General features: G+C 47.4%; 1 protein-coding gene and 1 long non-coding RNA gene across 43 annotated transcripts in view; one reads left to right on the top strand and one right to left on the bottom strand.

Moving 5' to 3' along the window:
• The window catches only part of AP1B1 (adaptor related protein complex 1 subunit beta 1), a 61,983-nt gene that overhangs the window by 34,219 nt on the left and 8,470 nt on the right, over positions 1-19,294 (bottom strand). For 29 of the 42 annotated variants that reach the window (XR_013399357.1, XR_013399358.1, XR_013399359.1 and 26 more), the window contains exons 2-3: positions 6,419-6,482; positions 1,997-2,102 (exon numbers count right to left, since the gene is read on the bottom strand). Coding sequence is in view for 25 of the 42 variants with exons in the window: in XM_077950121.1 (XP_077806247.1) it covers positions 1,997-2,102; positions 6,419-6,455 (143 nt within the window). In the remaining 17 variants the exon portion in view is untranslated. The remainder of the gene's footprint in view (positions 1-1,996; positions 2,103-6,418; positions 6,483-19,294) is intronic. The other 13 variants (XR_013399360.1, XM_077950134.1, XM_077950138.1 and 10 more) reach the window with 1 other exon arrangement.
• LOC144331842 (uncharacterized) lies at positions 1,327-17,950 on the top strand. Its single transcript, XR_013399404.1, has 3 exons — positions 1,327-1,499; positions 4,403-4,645; positions 17,486-17,950. It is a non-coding gene; the product is annotated as an uncharacterized LOC144331842 (long non-coding RNA).

Genomic DNA, 19,294 nt, shown 5'->3' with positions numbered 1-19,294 from the left:
TCTGCTCTGGCTTCCAAAGGGCTCTCTGCAGAGCTCCTTCCCAGAGCTGCTGGCAGGAGGTCCTTGCTGGGGGGCAATCCATGGGGACATCTGGAGCAGTGGGAGCCTATCTTGGGACCTGGATGGGAGCTGCTCCACCTCAGTACCCGGACTATGAGGCACAGGGCTGGGCACCACGAGGGCATGAGTGAAAGCAGCCTGGATTTGGATTTCAGAAGAACTGGGCTTGAGTCCTAGTTCTGCCACAAACCATGTGACTCTTAGGCAGTCACTTTATGTTTTTATTTCCTTGGCAGTAAAACTGTCATTACCTACAATATGGGAATTGTAAGGAACTACTGAGAAAACAAATCTCAAAATGTTCTGTGCAGACTCTCAAATACTGTGCAAATATTAAGCTGTTACAAAATCTAGTCTCTGCCTTTGAGATTTTACAATCTGGTGAGCAGGTAAACACAAGTATACATAACAAGAGAACAGTCTCCATTTAATGCTGGGTGATGGGAACAGAAAGCAAATGCTTTGAGTTTGAGGTAGTGGGCTGGGGTGATGAGGGAAGGAAACATGGGGAAGGCAGATCTTGAATGGTTTGTTTTTTTTTTTTTTTTTTTGAGACAGAGTCTCACTCTGTCGCCCAGGCTGGAGTGCAGTGGCGTGATCTTGGCTCACTGTAACTTTCGCCTCTCGGGTTCCAGCAACTCTCTGCCTCAGCCTCACGAGTAGCTGGAATTATAGGTGCCCACCACCATGCTCGGCTAATTTTTGTTTTTTGTTTTTTTTTTTTTTTGAGACAGAGTCTCGCTCTGTCGCCCAGGCTGGAGTACAGTGGCCGGCTCTCAGCTCACTGCAAGCTCCGCCTCCCAGGTTTACGCCATTCTCCTGCATCAGCCTCCCGAGTAGCTGGGATTACAGGCGCCCGCCACCTTGCCCGGCTAGTATTTTGTATTTTTTTTTAGTAGAGACGGGGTTTCACCGTGCTAGCCAGGATGGTCTCGATCTCCTGACCTCGTGATCCGCCCGTCTCGGCCTCCCAAAGTGCTGGGATTACAGGTGTGAGCCACCATGCCCAGCCTCAAATAGGTTTTTAAAGATGGGCAGACAAGCTGCGTCACTGGGTGCTCCCACAGGGGAAGCATGAGCCAAGGTGCGGCAGCCATTCTACACACGACCTGCTTTAGCCATCAGGTGCAACAGAGGCTGCACACCAGTGACATATTAGAGAAATTCAATCTGCACGTGTATTTTATTTGCACCACACAGTGTTTGTTTAATATCATCTGGCCACTTAAGACAGGGAGATTTAAAATGAAAAATCCAGATTTCCCATTCTTCTTCTTCTTCTTTTTTTTTTTTTTTTTTTGAGACGGAGTCTTGCTCTGTAACTTGGGCTGGAGTGCAGTGGCACAATCTCGGCTGACTGCAATCTCTGCCTCTCAGGTTCAAGCAATTCCCCTGCCTCAGCCTCCCTAGTAGCTGAGATTACAGGCGTGCGCCACCACGCCCAGCTAATTTTTGTATTTTTAGTAGAGACGGGATTTCACCATATTGGCCAGGCTGGTGTCAAACTCCTAACCTTGTGATCCACCCAACAGAGCCTCCCAAAGTGCTAGGATTACAGGCGTGAGCCACCGCGCCTGGCCCAGATTTCCCATTCTTTTTAAAAACCAGAAGACCTGGCCACACTGGGTCCTCTTCTCCAGCCAGTAATGATCCTCTGGAGTTTCTGAGAGGGTTCAGGCCACACCCACTGCGCCGCGTGCTTCCTTTCCCACCTACTCCAGTTAACTCACTCCATCACCACCTGACCTGCCAGCATCTGGGCTCCTGATTCCCATGTAAACAAAACCTTCGATTGGGAAGAAAGTTTTATGAAGGGAGCTGTATGAGGGGAGACATGGGTCCCTAGACACCCGAAGCGAGAGACTGAACTGGACCCAAGCTATAAACCCTCCCCTGTCAGCCGCCTCCAGCTGCCACCAGGCCTACTCCTACACACCTGACATCTTTGCCCACGGTCATCGATGCAATCACTTTCTTCACTGCCTCCTTCTTCTTCTCCTTCTTGTCACTGTTGAGCTCTGCCTTCAGCTCGAAGATCTCCCCTAAGGAAAGGAGGCAAGCATGAGCGATCCCTCCCTACCCTGGCAGGTCCCAGTATCTAACTTCCAGAAGAACCAGAGGGAGGCACGTAACACATCCTATGCTGTTGGCTGAGGGGAGCTTCAGGCGCCTGGCCTCAGGTAGGCCTGGCAACAGTGAGGGCAACAGTGAGGGACGACTGTTAGGATAGGAATTAACAAGATGGAAGCTTGGAGGCCAGGGGCAGTACCTCACACCTGTAATCCCAGCACTTTAAGAGGCTGAGGATCAGCTGGGCATCGTGGCTCATGCCTGTAATCCCAGCACTTTGGTAGGCTGAGGAAGCCGGATCATGAGGTCAGGAGATGGAGACCATCCTGGCTAACATAGGGAAACCTCGTCTCTATTAAAATACAAAAAATTAGCCAGGCGTCGTGGTGCGTGCCAGCTATTCGGGAGGCTGAGGCAGGGGAATCGCTTGAATCCAGGAGGTGGAGGTTGCAGTGAGGCAAGATGGCACCACTGAACTCCAGCCTGGTAACAGGGCAGGACTCCATCTCAAAGAAAAAAAAATAATGAAAGAAAGAAAAGAGGCTGAGGACTACTGGAGCCCAGGAGCTCAAGATTAGCCTGGGTAACACAGTGAGACCTCGTTTCTACAAAATTTTTTTTTTAATTAGCTGCGTGTGGTGGCACATGCCTGCTGTGCCAGCTACTCTGGAGGCTGAGGCTGGAGAATCATTTGAACCCAGAGGTCGAGGCTGCCGTGAGCCATGACACCACTACACTCCAGCCTGGGGGATACAAGGTGACACCTTGTCTCCAAAAAAAGAAAAGAAGTTTAGAGGCCACTCTGGATTGAAGCAACAGGAACCATGGAAGCTACAAAGATTCTGGGGAAGACAAAAGCATCAAAAACATGATGGCAGGCTCTGCTCAGCCAGAGAGCTAAAAACACAGTGGAAGGTAAAGCTGTCCTCAGCTACCTTCACTCAACCAAAGGCCCTTAAAAGGCTCAGTGCAATAGAACCTGAGTACTTAAGGCTTGTGGGGAGAGGGCAGGATTTGTGGATTCCCACATGGAGGCCTTTCCTGTTTTCCTGGAACCTCTAATTAAAACAGCTTGCTCAGGGTTTCACTTCCTGAGACACAAGTGGTTGCTCAGCTCTGAAAATGGGAATTCAGCTGCTCCATGAGAGCTCAAGCATGTAATCAATTGTTCTGAGGAACTTGATGATGCGAAAAAAACTAATGAGGAAGTAGGGTTGTCTGGCCCTGGCAGGGACAGAGTCAGGATCCCAATAATAGGTTAGAAGGGCAGATGTCATTTCCTGACCCCTTCTCTTTTATTTTTTATTTTTTTGAGATGGAGTCTTGCTCTGTTGCCCAGGCTGGAGTGCAGTGGCCTCATCTCGGCTCACTGCAACCTCTGCCTCCTGGGTTCCAGCAATTCTCCTGCCTCAGCCTACAGGGTAGCTGGGACTACATGCGTGTGCCATCATGCCCGGCTAATTTTTGTATTTTTAGTACAGACGGGGTTTCACCATGTTGGCTAGGCTGGTCTTGAACTGACCTCGTGATCCGCCTGCCTCAGCCTCCCAAAGCGCTGGGATTACAGGCATGAGCCACCACGCCTGGCCTTTTTTATTTTTTTTTATTTTTTATTTTTTTGAGACGAAGTCTCACTCTGTCACCCAGGTTGGAGTGCAGCTGTGTGATCTCAGCTCACTGCAACCTCTGCCTCCCGGGCTCAAGCAATTCTCCTGCTTCAGCCTCCCAAATAGCTGGAACTATAGGTGGGGACCATCATACCCTCCTAATTTTTGTATTTTTAGTAGAGACCAGGTTTCGCCATGTTGGCCAGGCTGGTCTTGAACTCCTGACCTCAGGTGATCCACCCACCTCAGCCTCCCAAAGTGCTGGGATTACAGGCATGAGCCACCATGCCTGGCCCCTCAGAGCCCTTCTCTGAGCCCAGTCCCATATTAACTTGTTCCCACACATATTCTTATTTCATCCTCACAACTCTGCATTTCCCTCCATTTTGCAGTGAGCAAATGGAGGCTGTCAGAGGCTCAGTAATGTAGATCCAATGCCGGTAGGTGGTAGGGCTGAAATTGAAAACCAGGTCTGCCAGCTCCAAAGCCCATGCTCTCAATCCCTATGCTTGGGCCTACCCAAGACACTCACTTTGCTCTCCTGAGCCTGTTTCCTTGTCTCCAGGCATGTCTCTCCACACATCTCCCTTCCCAAAAGAAATCCACTAAAAAACCCCAACCCCAAAATACAAAAATTAGCTGGGCATGGTGGCAGATGCCTGTAGTCCCAGCTACTTGGGAGAATGGCTTGAACCCAGGAGGCTGCAGTGAGCAGAGATCTTGCCACTGCACTCCAGCCTGGGTGACAGAGAGACTCTGTCTCAAAACAAACAAACAAACAACAAAAGCCACCCCTGAGACTCCAATACACTCAAAACTAAGCTCACCCTGTGGCTCACCATGCTCCACAGGACTGATCCCTGCACACCTCTCCAATTGCTTTCTCTCTTTTTTAGTTAGTTGCCCAGGCTAGACTCGAACTCCTGGGCTCAAGCAAGTAATCCTCCCACCCAAGCCACCACCTGGGGCACCACTGTGCCAGGCTCTAACCTCTTCTTGCATCACCCTCGTCGGTTGCTCATGCCCACCGCCTTCCTTTCCCTGAATGTGTCACAAGCACAGCACTCACTCCTTCCCCTTCCTGTCCCCCATGTATCTGGCCAGCTCCACCCAGAGCTCTCCCATAGTCTCCCCTGGACCCACTACACTTCAGTGTGGTTACTACTCTACAGACTGTCTTTCCTGCTCGACCTCGAGCAACACCAGCTCAGAGGCTCTGTCTCTCTCCCACTGCACATGGTAGGTTCTCAGTAAAAAGAAGCTAGACCAATACATGAAATGCCCGATGAGGGGCAGACTTCAAGTCCTGGCTCAGCTGATCCAACAACAGACTCTTCATCTGGTCAGTAGGCGTGTGTCAATATCACTTGGAAGGAAGGAGGGAAGAAGGAAGGGTTGGCCAAAAGATGCTTACAGGGTTAAAGCACATTTGTCAGCCACGATAACATCCTCCATTTCCTTAAAAGCAGAAACAACCAAAATACCCAACGATATAAGCCTAGCTTAGCAAATTTCAGTGCAGCAACTCAATAGACTAAATAGTGAATCATCAGAATTGTTGGGAAATGTTTATGATATCAAAATGTCAAATGAAAAACAGGATTAAAACCATGAAAAATACGTGCCTGACTGGCCGCAGTGGCTCATGCCTGTAATCCGAGAACTTTGGGAGGCCAAGGTGGATGGATCACCTGAGGTCAGGAGTTTCAGACCAGCCTGACCAACATAGAGAAACCCCGTATCTACCAAAAATACGAAATTAGCCGGGCATGGTGGTGCACGCCTGTAATCCCAGCTACTCAGGAGGCTGAGGCAGGAGAATCGCTTGAACCCGGGAGGCGGAGGTTGCAGTGAGCCGAGATCGCGCCATTGCACTCCAGCCTGGGCAACAAGAGCGAAACTCCGTCTCAAAAACACAAGAAAAAAAAATTAGCTGGGCATAGCGGCGGGCGCATGTAATCCCAGCTATTCCGGAGGCTGAGGCAGGAGAATCACTTGAACCCGGGAGGCGGAGGTTGCAGTGAGCCAAGATCGCACCATTGCACTCCAGCCTGGGCAACAAGAGCGAAACTCCGTCTCAAAAACACAAGAAAAAAAAATTAGCTGGGCATAGCGGCGGGCACATGTAATCCCAGCTATTCAGGAGGCTGAGGCAGGAGAATCACTTGAACCCAGGGGGTGGAGGTTGCAGTGAGCCGAGATCGCGCCACTGCACTCCAGCCTCAGCGACAAGAGTGAAACTCTATCTCAAAAAAAAGAAAAACACTTGCCCTTGGATAAGGACACAGATACATGGGGACGCACGCATGCGCGCGTGCGCGCGCGCGCACACACACACACACACACACACACACACACACAACTGCTGTGGGGGTGCTGACAGGATTATGTGTTTTCTTTCCCCTGGAAAAAAACATAATTATTTTAAGCCATGGGGAACAAAAGGGCACTTTTTCCCCCCACACTTGGAGCTAATGTTCTTCCCTTTCTGAGCTCTAAAAGGAGCAATTTCTTATATCATCAACAGTTCAATTTTCTAGATCCACAACAAGCTCTAGGCCATTCCTGCCACATGTTTCCAGGCCTTCATTCCCACCCCTACTCCCTTCCACCACAGGAGGAAAACAGAAGGGACAGGCAGAGAAAGCATAGGACGAGGCCCATTATTAAACAAACAATACCTTTTTTGGTCGTGGTGAAATATTTTGAGTCAGTCATTTCGGTCCCTTATCTGTAGCCAGGCTTCTGCAAGACAGAGAAGAGAGGGGTGACTTTCAGTTATGGGGCAGAGGGAGGAGGAGAAGGATCCAGAACACATGTGGTATAGGAAAACAGCTGCTTATCTCCTTCCTGGGCAAATGAACTCTGGATCATGGCAGATTAGATTTTGAAAAGTAATTCTGAGGAATCTATCAACATTTTTTTTTTCCTTCAGAGATGGGATCTCACCACATTGCCCAGGCTGGTCTCAAACTCCTGGGCTCAGCCAATCCTCCTGCCTTGACCTCCCAAAGTGCTGGGATTACAGGCGTGAGCCACCCTACCTGGTCCTATCAAATTTTTGAATGAGCCTCTTCTAGAAATCTTTCCCACAAAAAGATCTGCCCAAGGATGTAAGGGCTTACAGCAGCCCCTTTGTGGGACTCACTTTGCTCAGCACTGTCCTCAATGCTTTGCAGACATTAACTCATTAGAAGCCTCATCACAGCATCATCGAGGCACTATGTTACCCTACACAGTCAAATGAGATTAGGAAATACCAAGCTTAAAAGGCTAGGGAGACTTCTCTCCACAACTTTTCTAAGCTGCTAAAACAATAACATGCATGATTCATCTCTGGAAAGGGCTAGAATCTGTACTCTACAGCAGTTCCCAAATCTACCTGGCCAATTTCCTAAGGGCTCTCTCAGGACATCTCCTAGAACAAAGCTCACAGCGTGAAGTACTATTGTAAGACAATAAGGGGCCAGGCACCATAGCTCATGCCTGTAATTCCAGCACTTTGGGAGGCCGAGGGGGGGGGGGGTGGATCACCTGAGGTCAGGAGTTCGAGACCAGCCTGGCCAACATGGTGAAAACCATCTCTACTAAAAATACAAAAAATTAGCTGGGCGTTGTGGTGTGTGCCTGTAATCCCAGTTACTCAGGAGGGTGAGGCGGGAGAATCACCAGAACCCAAGAGACTGAGGCTGCAGTGAGCTGAGACCACACCACTGCACTCCAGTCTAGGAGACAGAGCAAGACTCCGTCTCAGGAAAAAAAGACAATAGGACAAAGAAAGTACCGAAGCCCCGCCATTCATTTAACAAAAATTTACTGAGCATCTACTATGTACTTCAGCAGTTCTTCTGGGCGACAGAACAAAGAAAAGAAGTTACACAGGAACCAAGATACCCTAAGATACATGGCCAAGGCTTTTAGGATGGTTCTAAGATTTATTAAGAATCTATCATTTACCAAGCCCCTATTAAAGGCAGGGGCTTCACCCACATTATCTCACTTAAACTTGTCAATAATGTAACTGCTTTGAATCCCATTTTACAGAAGATGAAACGGACTCAGGGATGTTATCTACCTGAACTTAGTTCCTATGCTCTATTGATGAAGGAATTCTGCTTCCCCCTTCTGACAAGGAGGACAGTTCCCAGATAGTCGCTAAAGATTCAGTCAAAAAAAAAAAAAAAAGAGGCCGGACGCAGTGGTGGACACCTATAGTCCCATCTACTCAGGAGGCTGAGGCACAAGAATCACTTGAACCCAGGAGGCGGAGGCTGCAGTGAGCCGAGACTGTGCCACAGCACTACAGCCTGGTGACAGAGCAAGACTCTGCCTCCCCGCCCCCACCGCCCCCTCCAAAAAAAACCACATTGAGACTTTCAAGTACAGCCTTCCAATCCTATCTGTAGTTTTATGTGGTATAGAAAACCATACAACTCCAAAAAATAGACATTTGAATGGAGAAACCCCACTTCACTTTGTCCCTTTTGTTGAGTCCATGGAAGGGACTCAAATAAATAACCCACCAATATCTCCTTTCAAGTCATTACTATACAGGGGTGAGATGAAAGTTACTAGTGCAATGGATGTGAGGGATCAAGAGTCATTTCACAGTCTCTGGAAACCAAGCCAACACAGCACCTCCTCTCCAGCCCAATTGGATTTTTCCAAATTAAGCTTGTATTTATGGCAGGATGGCACTGAGCAAGCCTCCCAACCGAGAGACACCCATAGATTTTGTTTCAGTAATCAATGGGAAACAAATATGTACTGTCTTGGGGTCACCTTAAATCCTTTGTGGATCCTGTAGGAATAAAGAAATAAAGGCTTCACTGACAAAACAGTATGAAAAAAGGCACAATTCTACTTCCCTTTTGCTTTGCAAAGTTGAAAAGGAAGGATGGCACTTTTCTATGGGAGCTGCGGGAAAGAGCAGAAGAGCCCACTGCGTCTGATGTTGCAAGTCCCACAGTGCGGACTCTAACTTGCTGGTCCTCCCAGCATGAGTCAGGGCTGTAGACAGATCCACAAAGGACCGCCCCGCATGAGCCAGGCTCACAGATCCTGTTCGCCCTCCTCTTTCATGCCTGGCCCAGGCCCGGCACATAGCAAGTATTCAATTGATGGTTGTTGAAAGAAATGAAAACGGGCCACTGAAAATCCCAGGGAGCCTCAGCCTGCTCTCTGGCAGCCCTGTTACATAACTAGTTAGCGTTTGTTTCCAACAGGAATTTACTGACATTAAAAATGATTTTTTTTTTTTGTGCATACACATAAAGCCATTTTCTCAAAGAAACCTCACCAACCTAGGGGTTCTTTGGGGAACTCTGAAAATGAGCAGGTAAATCAGATAATGGGATTTGTCTTACAATAAAGATCTGCATGGTTCCAGAAGTCACAGACTTGAGAGCGTAACTGCCAAAAGTATCCAAAATAATAGGAGAATATCATTTCTCAAGGTTGAGTGTAAGAGGGGTAACTGAAGGCAAAAGGGGCTAAAACTTACAGGCCACAAAGAAACACAGAAAGTAACACAGAAACCACACCAACATTAAATCTAAAAAGAAAAAAAGTGGCCAGGCGTGGTGGCTCATGCCTATAACCCTAGCACTTTGGGAGGCTGAGGTGGGCAGATTGCCTGAGCTCAGGAGTTTGAGACCAGCCTGGGCAACATAGTGAAACCCCGTCTCTACTAAAATACAAAAAATTATCCGGGTGTGGTGGCATGTGCCTGTACTCTCAACTACTTGGGAGGCTAAGGCAGGAGAACTGCTTCAACTCAGGAGGTGGAGACTGCAGCGAGCTGAGATTGCGCCACTGCACTCAGCCCGGGCGACAGAGTGAGACTCAGTCTCAAAAAAAAAAAAGAAAGAAAGAAAGAAAGAAAAGTGAATAAAACAAACAAAATAACCTCAGATAACTAACGTGAGAACTGCTCGGAATTTCTTGCCTCTCCAGAAGAAAAAGCTGTCAGAGCCTTTCCCCTCCCCTGCAGGCCCAACATAACATGGGAGGGCCCTAAATTCCCAGGCCACAACCTGCTGGTGACAGATCGGTGCTGTATGCAACTGACCAAGAGGAGAAACGGGTGAGAAAGCCTCTCTTTCTGGGGATTTAAAAAGAAGTGACAGAGCTGCAGGGTAGCTGGTCAAAGCACAGCAACAGATACCCCAACAGCGTTGAGCTTTCTGTGAGTCTTCCTTTTACAGGTGCTAAGCAACTACTCACAAACTTAACTGCCACTCAGTGTGCTAGTGCTGGCTGCGCTTTTTTCTGCAGCATCTGTTTCACATATCCCTCTGCAGAGGGCCCAATGGGACTGAAGATGCAGAAATGTATCCCTCTGAACTTGTTTGATATGCAGGAAATTAAAGTAGAGAAGGGAGGGGATTGCGTAGAAAAGTGAAATGCTTTGGAAAGTCACCCCAAAACACAGATTACAAAACAAAACACCTCACTTCACCATGAATGATTCCCTACCTACAGCTTAGTGATGTACCGAGGGCAGCTATCTCCTTGTGTCCTTTCTCCATTGTGAGCACCTAATGCTGGTACTTGGCCTCTTGGATGTCAGTGCAAGAGAGATTTCTCATTCTCTCCGCAGGAATGGAAAAAACCCCACAGTTCAGTCCTAAAGGGGCTCAGACTCATAGATGCCATGAGAATCTATGAGTCCTGGTCCTTTTCCTGGTACCTGCTCAGCTGTTATCATGTACTGTATCTCTACCCCATGGAGGCCAAAGGGGCTGAGACCTTGTTCTCTGATGAATCTGATCCGGTACATGAACCACATTTGAAAGCAGGCAGCAAATTTAGGCAAGAAAAAGCTTAGGGTTTGGATTCCATCTTTGGAAGTGTCAGGGCACATTTTAAAGTAGTAATTACAGGGAATTTTTGATTCAGAAACTGCTCTGGCCAGTATAATGAGTCATTTTTGCTAAGGACACAGCATTCTGGGCTGGGATCCCCCTCAATTTTAGCATTTACAGACCAAAGAATACCTCAAAGGGATGGGCATGGTCAAAATTAAAAGAGGGGCATACCTGGAACAACTGGTTTCACCCTTGAGGAGCCAGTGTGGCTTCCCCCTCTTAATCTTAATATTTCTCACACCCACATTTGAAAGATTATGACTTTGATGTCACATCCCAGAACCAGTTCTGGTTAACTTCATTTTTTAGAATTAAAGAAAGGGAACTGAGGCTGGGCATGGTGGCTCAAGTCTGTAATCCAAGCACTTTGGATTACAGGTCCAGGTGGGCAGATTACCTGAGGTCAGGAGTTCGAGACCAGCCTAGCCAACATGGTGAAACCCCATCTGTACTAAAAATACAAAAAATTAACCGGGCATGGTGCTGGGTGCCTGTAATCCCAGCTACTCGGGAGGCTGAGGCAGGGGAATCACTTGAACCTGGGAGGCAGAGGTTACAGTAAGGTGAGATCACAGCATTGTACTCCAGCCTGGGCAACAAGAACGAAACTCCATCTCAAAAAAAAAGAAAAAGAAAAAAAAAAAAAAAAACTGAGCAATAAAGCCTAAAATACAGTAGTTTTCTCTCTTATGTCTTCTAGATGTATAAAGAAGCCCTTGGTGAGACTTTTGGAAACAATGTCCAGGGACAAAGATGTAACATGATCTAAGAGAGGGAAAATGAGGTCCTAGGTCCTAAGGAAAAAAAAAGGGAAGAAGAAAAAATATTTCCATCTAAAGACTTTGGTTTTTAGTTGCTGAAATTAGGGTTAGGCTTAAAGGAAAAAAAGTTCTCAGTATTTTTCAAATTTTGTCTTTATAGATCTAATTTTAGGAACAAGAAAATATAGACTATCTGTGTTTTAAGCTAATAAAATGAATTTAAATCTATGTTTAAAACATAAGAAAATCACCTCCTTTGAGAATGAAAAAAATAAAAGCATAAGAAAATGGGTACTGAATATAATATTTCAATTTTTCTCCAATGTCTCAAAATTGGTGACAACCTTTAAAAGGAAAGTATGCTGAACTGAGTCTACTTCATCCCTATAATTCAACTTCCCTCTTTAAAATGGGGAGATCAAGCCGGGTGTTGTGGGTCACACCTGTGAATCCCAGCACCTTGGGAGGCCAAGGCGGGCGGATTGCTTGAGGCCACGAGTTTTGAGACTGGCCTGGGCAATATGGTGAAACCCTGTCTCTACCAAATTAGCATGGTGGTGCACATCTATAGTCCCATCTACTCAGGAGGCGGAGGTGGGAGGACTGCTTGAGTCCGGGAGGTAGGAGGTTGCAGTGAGCCAAGATTGCACTACTGCACTACAGCCTGGGTGACAGAGTGAGACCGTGTCTCAAAAAAAGAAAAAAGAGGGGGGCAGGGACTGCTGTACCTGCCTATGTATTTCACATATTTCTTCTGACAAGGGCTAATCTGAGATTGAAATCATGTTGACAAGAAAAAATGTAAACATCATAAATATCACAAGATTTCATTTAAACAAAGCTCTAAGAGGCAAACCTAAGCTATGGTGATAGAAGTCAGGTCAGTGGATGCTTCTGGGTGGGAAGGACTGAAAGCGGGCATGAAGGGCCCCTGCAGTAATAAAAATGATCTATATCTTGATGCAGATACTGGACACCCTGTACACTTAAGAGCCAAGCATTTCACTTGGTGTAAATTAAACAGACATTTTTAAAAATGTCTTGGGCACAGAGACTCATGCCTGTAATCCCAGCACTTTTGGAGGCTAAGGCGGGTGGAACACCTGCGGCCAGGAGTTCGCGAACAGCCTGGCTAACATGGTGAAACCCGTCTCTACTAAAAATACAAAAATTAGCTGGGAATGGTGGTGGGCGCCTGTAATCCCAGCTACACGGGAGGCTGAGGCACAAGAATCGCTTGAACCTAGGAGGTGGAGGTTGCAGCAAGCTGAGATGGCACCACTGCACTCCAGCCCCGGTGACAGAGCAAGACTCGGTCTCAAACAAACAAACAAAAAAGCCCAGGCAAGGTGGCTCACATGTATAATCCCAGCACTTTGGAAGGCCGAGGTGGGTGGATCACCTGAGGTCAGGAGTTCAAGACCAGCCTGGCCAACATGGCAAAACCCCATCTCTACTAAAAATACAAAAATTAGCCTGACATGGCGGTGGCGGTGCATGCCTGTAATCACAGCTACTTGGGAGGCTGAGGCGGGAGAATCGCTTGAACCCGGGAGGCAGACGTTGCAGTGAGCCAAGATTGGCACCACTGCACTCCAGCCTGGGCAACAGAGCAAGACTCTGTCTCAAAAAAAAAAATTTTGTTTTTAAAAAATAACAAAATAAAACTCAAATCTGGAGAAGAAAGGAAGAATGAAACATTGCATCCAGAGGAAATAAAGCCTTTGGAGTGTGACATCAAACCTGGAAATCTGAGCCATGAATTCAATTCCATAAAAATCGAGTTTTCCTGCATGGCCGAAAACATAATAAAAAGCCAAAAGACGTACGATAAACATACTCACAAACATTTGCATCACGCTGCAGACAAGGCCTATTTTCCTGTATAAAAAGTGACTACAAATAGGAGAATGGCAGAGGATGTGGACAGTTCACAGAAAGTGAATTAATATAATGGTTCAAGCTTATTTATAAGAGACACAGAAACTGAAACTACTGTGAAATATCACCTGTCAGCTGCTGAACTGATAAAGACTCGAGTCTAGTAACACCCCATGTTGGTGCTGACATGGGTGATTAGGCGCCCTCATTTGAGGCTAGTGACAGTCTGAAACGCTACAACCTCTGAAGCAAATTGGTAACAGTCATTAAAATTGCAAAGGTCCTTACCCGTTGACCCAGTAATTCTGCTTCTAGGACTCTACATGTGGAAAACTATGTAGATACAAAATTATTCATGCAGCATCCTTTCTAATAGCAAAATACTATAAATGTCCAACCACAGGACTGGTTTAAAAAATGATAGCACAGCAGAGCTGGGCACATCTGTGGCTCCAGCTACTCAGGAGGCTTAATGGTGAGGACAGTTTGAGCCCAGGAGTTTGAGGCCAGCCTGGGCAACACAGTAAGACCCCAACTCTATAAATAAATAAAATGACAGCCCAGCATACGGACATTCCACAGCATGGTGGAATACTAGGCATCCATGCAAAAGAACGAGGCAGTTCTGGCCGGGCATGGTGGCTCACGCCTGTAATCCCAGCACTTTGGGAGGCCGAGGCAGGTGGAACCCCGTCTCTACTAAAAATACAAAAAAAATTAGCTGGGTGTGGTGGGACATGCCTGTAGTCCCAGCTACTCGAGAGGCTGAGGCAGGAAAATCGCTTGAACCTGGGAGGCAGAGGTTGTAGGGAGCTGAGACTGTGTCATTGCACTCCAGCCTGGGTGACACAGTGAGACTCCATCACGAAAAAAAAAAAAAAGGTATCTCAGATTTCCCCACAGACTTCCTTCCCTAATTTGGGATCTGTCCTGTTGAATGCTATCAACCTGGTGACTGCCACGATGCCTGCCACATTCTAGGAGCTCACCAAATGTTTGCTGGCAAAATGAATGAAAAGACAGTTTCACAGAGAAGCTACAAAACCAAGGGCCCAAAACAGATCAAGATGAGAGAGCTCTGTGACAAGTGCCAGACAGTGATGACTGGGCAGACCAGACCGGGAACATAAGGCTTTGCAGTTAACATGGCAAGGCTGATCCAATGTCAAGATGGCTGCCGGGAAATCGGGCCCTACTACCAACAGCTGTTGACCCTGGGCAACTCCCCCCATCTCCGGGCCTGCCTTTCTCCAAATGTCAAACAAAAGAATATGATTAATCAATGGCTCAAGTCCCTCTCTACTCTTAAACCATTTCAAACAGATAAAAGTGGAACTGTTCTGGTGGAAGGAAGGGTGGGAGGCCTAGAGCCCGGCTCATTTCACTATGCCTACCTCTCCCCATCCTCACCAGGGTCCTTCAGACATCCCGTGGTTCTATGGAGCAAAGCCTGAAAACCAGTCTACTGAATGATAAGTCCCTCCCACATCTCACATTCTATGATTCTCTGCTGGATAAGGGGCCCATTTCCCTACCAATGAGTGTTCTTCCCAGGTGTCAAACATGAGGAAGTAGAGTATGATCATTCTAAGAGCATGACAGAAGATGTTTCCAAGGGGAAAAAAAGAGAACAAATTCAGAATGCGGCCAAGGCCAGCAAACCCCATTAGGTCTTCAGTAGGAAGAAAAACAGTAAGAAGCCAAACAACAGAGCGTTTTAATTTCTCCAAATGGCCAGCCAGTGTCAGGCGAAGGCCTTTTCTAGTCTTAGGGCAGTGATTCATGTCAGAGCAGCCCATGCTCTTCAATCAGATGAGAAGTGTGAAGTTGATGGTGGCAGCACAAGGCACTGCACACTCTTGGCACTCAGTGAATTAATGAAGGAGACCATCAGTGTGGTGAGATGAGCCAGAGAAAAAGCTTTAGGAAAGGCAAAGGGGAAAGAGATGTTTCACAAGGTCAGATCCAGCTGCATGTCTATCTCTGAACTCAAGGATATTCAGGCAGGAAAAACTGATCTCTGAAGGTCTATGTTGGTGGCTCCCAACTTTGGTACTGGAACTGCCACTGTTAACACTTCCCTAATGAATAAATAGCTGTCAGAAACCTGCTCCATAGAACCTGTTAGCTCATGCACGGTCAAGAGGAAGTTAGGGAAGAGTGAAAAAAAGGGGCTGGGGTGATGCCACTGTTTCTTCTTCATTTGAAGCAGAAAGGCCAAACTTCGTTCATTCTATGTGTTTTGTTGCTTTGGTTCTGTTTCAAGGGCTGAGGTTAATTCATTTGACAAGTATTCCCCTACTCTGTGCCATGCCCTGGACTGTGCACCTGCTCCTACAAAGCTTAGAGTTCGTTAGAGATGATGATGCTACTCACCACTCCTCATTTGTCTGACAATTTCCTTTTAAACAGGAAAAGGGGCCGGGCATGTTGGCTCATGCCCATAATCCAGCACTTTGGGAGGCTGAGATAGGATCATTTGAGGTCAGGAGTTTGAGACCAGCCCGGCCAACATGGTAAAACCCTGTCTTTATTGAAAATACAAAAATTAGCTGGGTGTGGTGGCAGGTGCCTGTAATCCCAGCTACTCGGGAGGCTGAGGTGGAAGAATCGCTTGAACCCGGGAGGTGGGGGTTGCAATGAGCCAAGACTGTGCCACTGCACTCAGCCTGGGCGACAGAGTGAGAGCCTGTCTCAAAAAAAAAAAAAAAAAAAAAAAAAAGGAAAAAAGGTCCTTATAGGTAAATACTTAAGTTAACTTTACAGACAGGGAAACAGGTAAGGCCAGCTGGAAGACTAAAAGGTGAGTCAGCAGTAGAAAAACCAGATTTCAGACTTTCTCTCTGAGAAAACGTGGTTACCGAACTCAGACAGGCTCTTTCAAGTCAGTTCAATAACTATGAGAAAATAATCTGTGTTCTTTAGGCTCAGCATGAAATTTGGAACAAAAGTGGCAGTGGTAGTAGTAATGGCAAATGGATGTGCATCATGTGACAGACACTATGTAAAGAACTTTAAAGTTAGTCCTCATGGCAGGGCGCGGTGATTCATGTCTGTTAATCCCAGCACTTTGGGAGGCCGAGGCTGGCGGATCATGAGGTCAGGAGTTTGAGACCTGCCTAGGCAACATGTTGAAAACCCTGTCTACACTAAAATACAAAAAATTAGCCAGGCGTGGTGGCACACGCTTGTAGTCTCAGCTACTCTGGAGGCTGAGGCAGGAGAATCGCTTGATCCTGGGAGGCGGAGGTTGCAGTGAATCAAGATCGCGCCACTCGCTGGGCGCGGTGGCTCAAGCCTGTAATCCCAGCACTTTGGGAGGCCGAGGCAGGCGGATCACGAGGTCAGGAGATCGAGACAATCCTGGCTAACACGGTGAAACCCCGTCTCTACTAAAAAATACAAAAAAACTAGCTGGGCGAGGTGGCGGGTGCCTGTAGTCCCAGTAGCTGGTACTACTCGGGAGGCTGAGGCAGGAGAATGGCATAAACCCAGGAGGCGGAGCTTGCAGTGAGCTGAGATCCGGCCACTGCACTCCAGCCTGGGTGACAGAGCGAAACTCCGTCTCAAAAAAAAAAAAAAAGATCGCGCCACTGCACTCCAGCCCGGGTGACAGTGTGAGACTCGGTCTCCCAAAAAAAAAAAAAAAAAAGTTAGTCTTCACGATAATCCATGAAGGTTTTAATATTATCACAAGTTTACAGGTGAGGAAATTGAAGTACCAGGGAGGTCAAGGCATTTGTTTGGAGTTACACAGCTAGAAAATGGCAGTGCCAACACTCTCCACTGCTGCCCCCTAATAAGGTCACACATGTCCCACTCTGTCCAGCAAGGCAACTAACTGCTTCTCTCTGAATGAAGCCCTGGCAGAAACATACATGCTCTAGGTTAAAGGGTACGTGAAATGGGTTGCCACACATCTCTGCAGAGTCCCTCAGATGTTGAATTACAGGTTATTTTAGGGTCAGCCCATCCAGTTTGTTCAACAGGGAATGTCAAGTTTGGTCATGTGCCTAGTGAAAGCCTGTCTGGATGCGCTTGCCCAGTTACAGGCCTCCTGGGATTTCCATGAAAACTGATTAGTCAAAATCAATCTCCTGGCCTGGCACGGTGGCCCACACTTGTAATCCCAGCATTTTGTGAGGCCGAGGCAGGCAGATTGCTTGAGCACAGGAGTTCGAGACCAGCCTGGGCAACACAGTGAAACCCCACCTCTATAAAAAATACAATTAGCCAGGTGTGGTGGCACACATCTGTAGTACCAGCTACAGGAGCCTGAGGTGGGAGGATTGCTTGAGCCTGGGAGGTTGAGGCTGCAGTGAGCTGTGAATGTGACACTGCACTCCAGCCTGGGCAACAGAGAGAGACCTTGCCTCAAAAAAAAAAAAGTTGAGCCAGGCGCAGTGGCTCACTCCTGCAATCCCAGCACTTTGGGAGGCCAAGGCGGGCGGATCACGAGGTCAGGAGATCGAGACCATCCTGGCTAACATGGTGAAACCCCACCTCTACTAAAAATACAAAAAATTAGCTGGGCATGGTGGCGGGCGCCCATAGTCTCAGCTACTCGGGAGGCTGAGGCACGAGAATAGTGTGAACCCGGGAGGCGGAGCTTGCAGTGAGCTGAGATTGCACCACTGCACTCCAGCCTGGGTGACAGAGCGAGACTCTGTCTCGAAAAAAAAAAAAAAAAAAGTCAATCTCCTGAGGCCCATTAGCAATTAAAGACTTCAGAATGAAAAGGAACTAAAGGCAGACAAATGTCACATGCAAACGTTCTTATATAGGCTTTGAGTCTCTAGAACTTCATTCTAGAATCAGATACCAGTTCTCAACTGATCTATAAGCAGTAATGTGTGGAAAGATCCGCTATAAAGAAAAAGAAGTGGTGGGTACAGTGGCTCATGCCTGTAATCCCAGCACTTTAGGAGACCGAGGCGGGCAGATCACTTGAGGTCAGGAGTTCGAGACCAGCTTGGCCAACATGGCGAAACCCATCTCTACTAAAAATACAAAAATTAGCTGGACATGGTTGCTCACACCTATAGTCCCAACTGCTCAGGAGGCTGAGGCAGGAGAATCGCTGGAACCTGAAATCGCACCACTGCACTCCGGCCTGGGTGACAGAGCAAGACTCCACGTCAAAAAAAGAAAAAGAAAAGTTCCTCTGGACTTGAAAATAAAGTAAGGCTTCTTCTGAACAGTACTGAAATTAATCGAGATGAGGAGAAAGAGGTCAGAGACTACAGAACAAGGCTCTTTGTGGTCTCAGACTTCCCATCTATGTAATGGGAAGACTTTCTAAAGATCTGTCAAATTAAGAGTGTAGAGCACCATCCACTCCATGCCTGGAACTGTACCCCACACGGAAGCACCCAGTAAACAAAAGACAGTCTTTTCTCACTGAGCTCTTACAGATTTAGAGGCCAGGTAAAGGACTTCAGGGGAATGGCAGAGTGATCATACCTCCAGAGGAGGAGGGTTCTGAGATAGGTGGAGCAGCAAGGGAAGTTCTCTTAGATGAAGAGAGGCTTGGCTGGCCACGAAAAGACAGGTCAGATTTAGAAAGGCAAGAGTGGAGGTGGCAGAGGCGCACCACGAAATTGCCAATGTGACAAGAGAGGGAACTGACAACAATTAAATCAACACTAGCTGGGGAACAGGTTCTTGCTAAGTGATTTACAACCCTTCTCATTTTAATTCTCAGGGTAATTCACTTAAAAAATGAGGAATTAGAGACACTGAGAGATGAGTGATTTACCTATGGCCAAAACAAGAAGTCTGTGAGCCCCTGCCTGGCTGAAGGAAAGGACCTGGAAGGGAAAGGAGCCCGCGAGGCTAGGGAAGGGAGAATGAGGTTCAGAAATGGTCCTGGATGCCAGGTGTGTTGGGTCCTGCCAGCAGAAGACACAATGGTCATATCAAAAGACAAGTCTCATGCTGATAAGCATTTGACACTACTGATCACTCCCTTCTCCCCGAAATCCTGTCTTCCCTCAAATGCCAGGATGCCATGCTCTCTGCCTGCCCTCCTACGCCACTGTCTGCG

Source organism: Macaca mulatta, chromosome 10 (genome assembly GCF_049350105.2).
Source record: "Macaca mulatta isolate MMU2019108-1 chromosome 10, T2T-MMU8v2.0, whole genome shotgun sequence".
Classification (NCBI taxonomy): domain Eukaryota; kingdom Metazoa; phylum Chordata; class Mammalia; order Primates; family Cercopithecidae; genus Macaca; species Macaca mulatta.
This window is presented reverse-complemented; position numbering and strand designations above follow the sequence as displayed.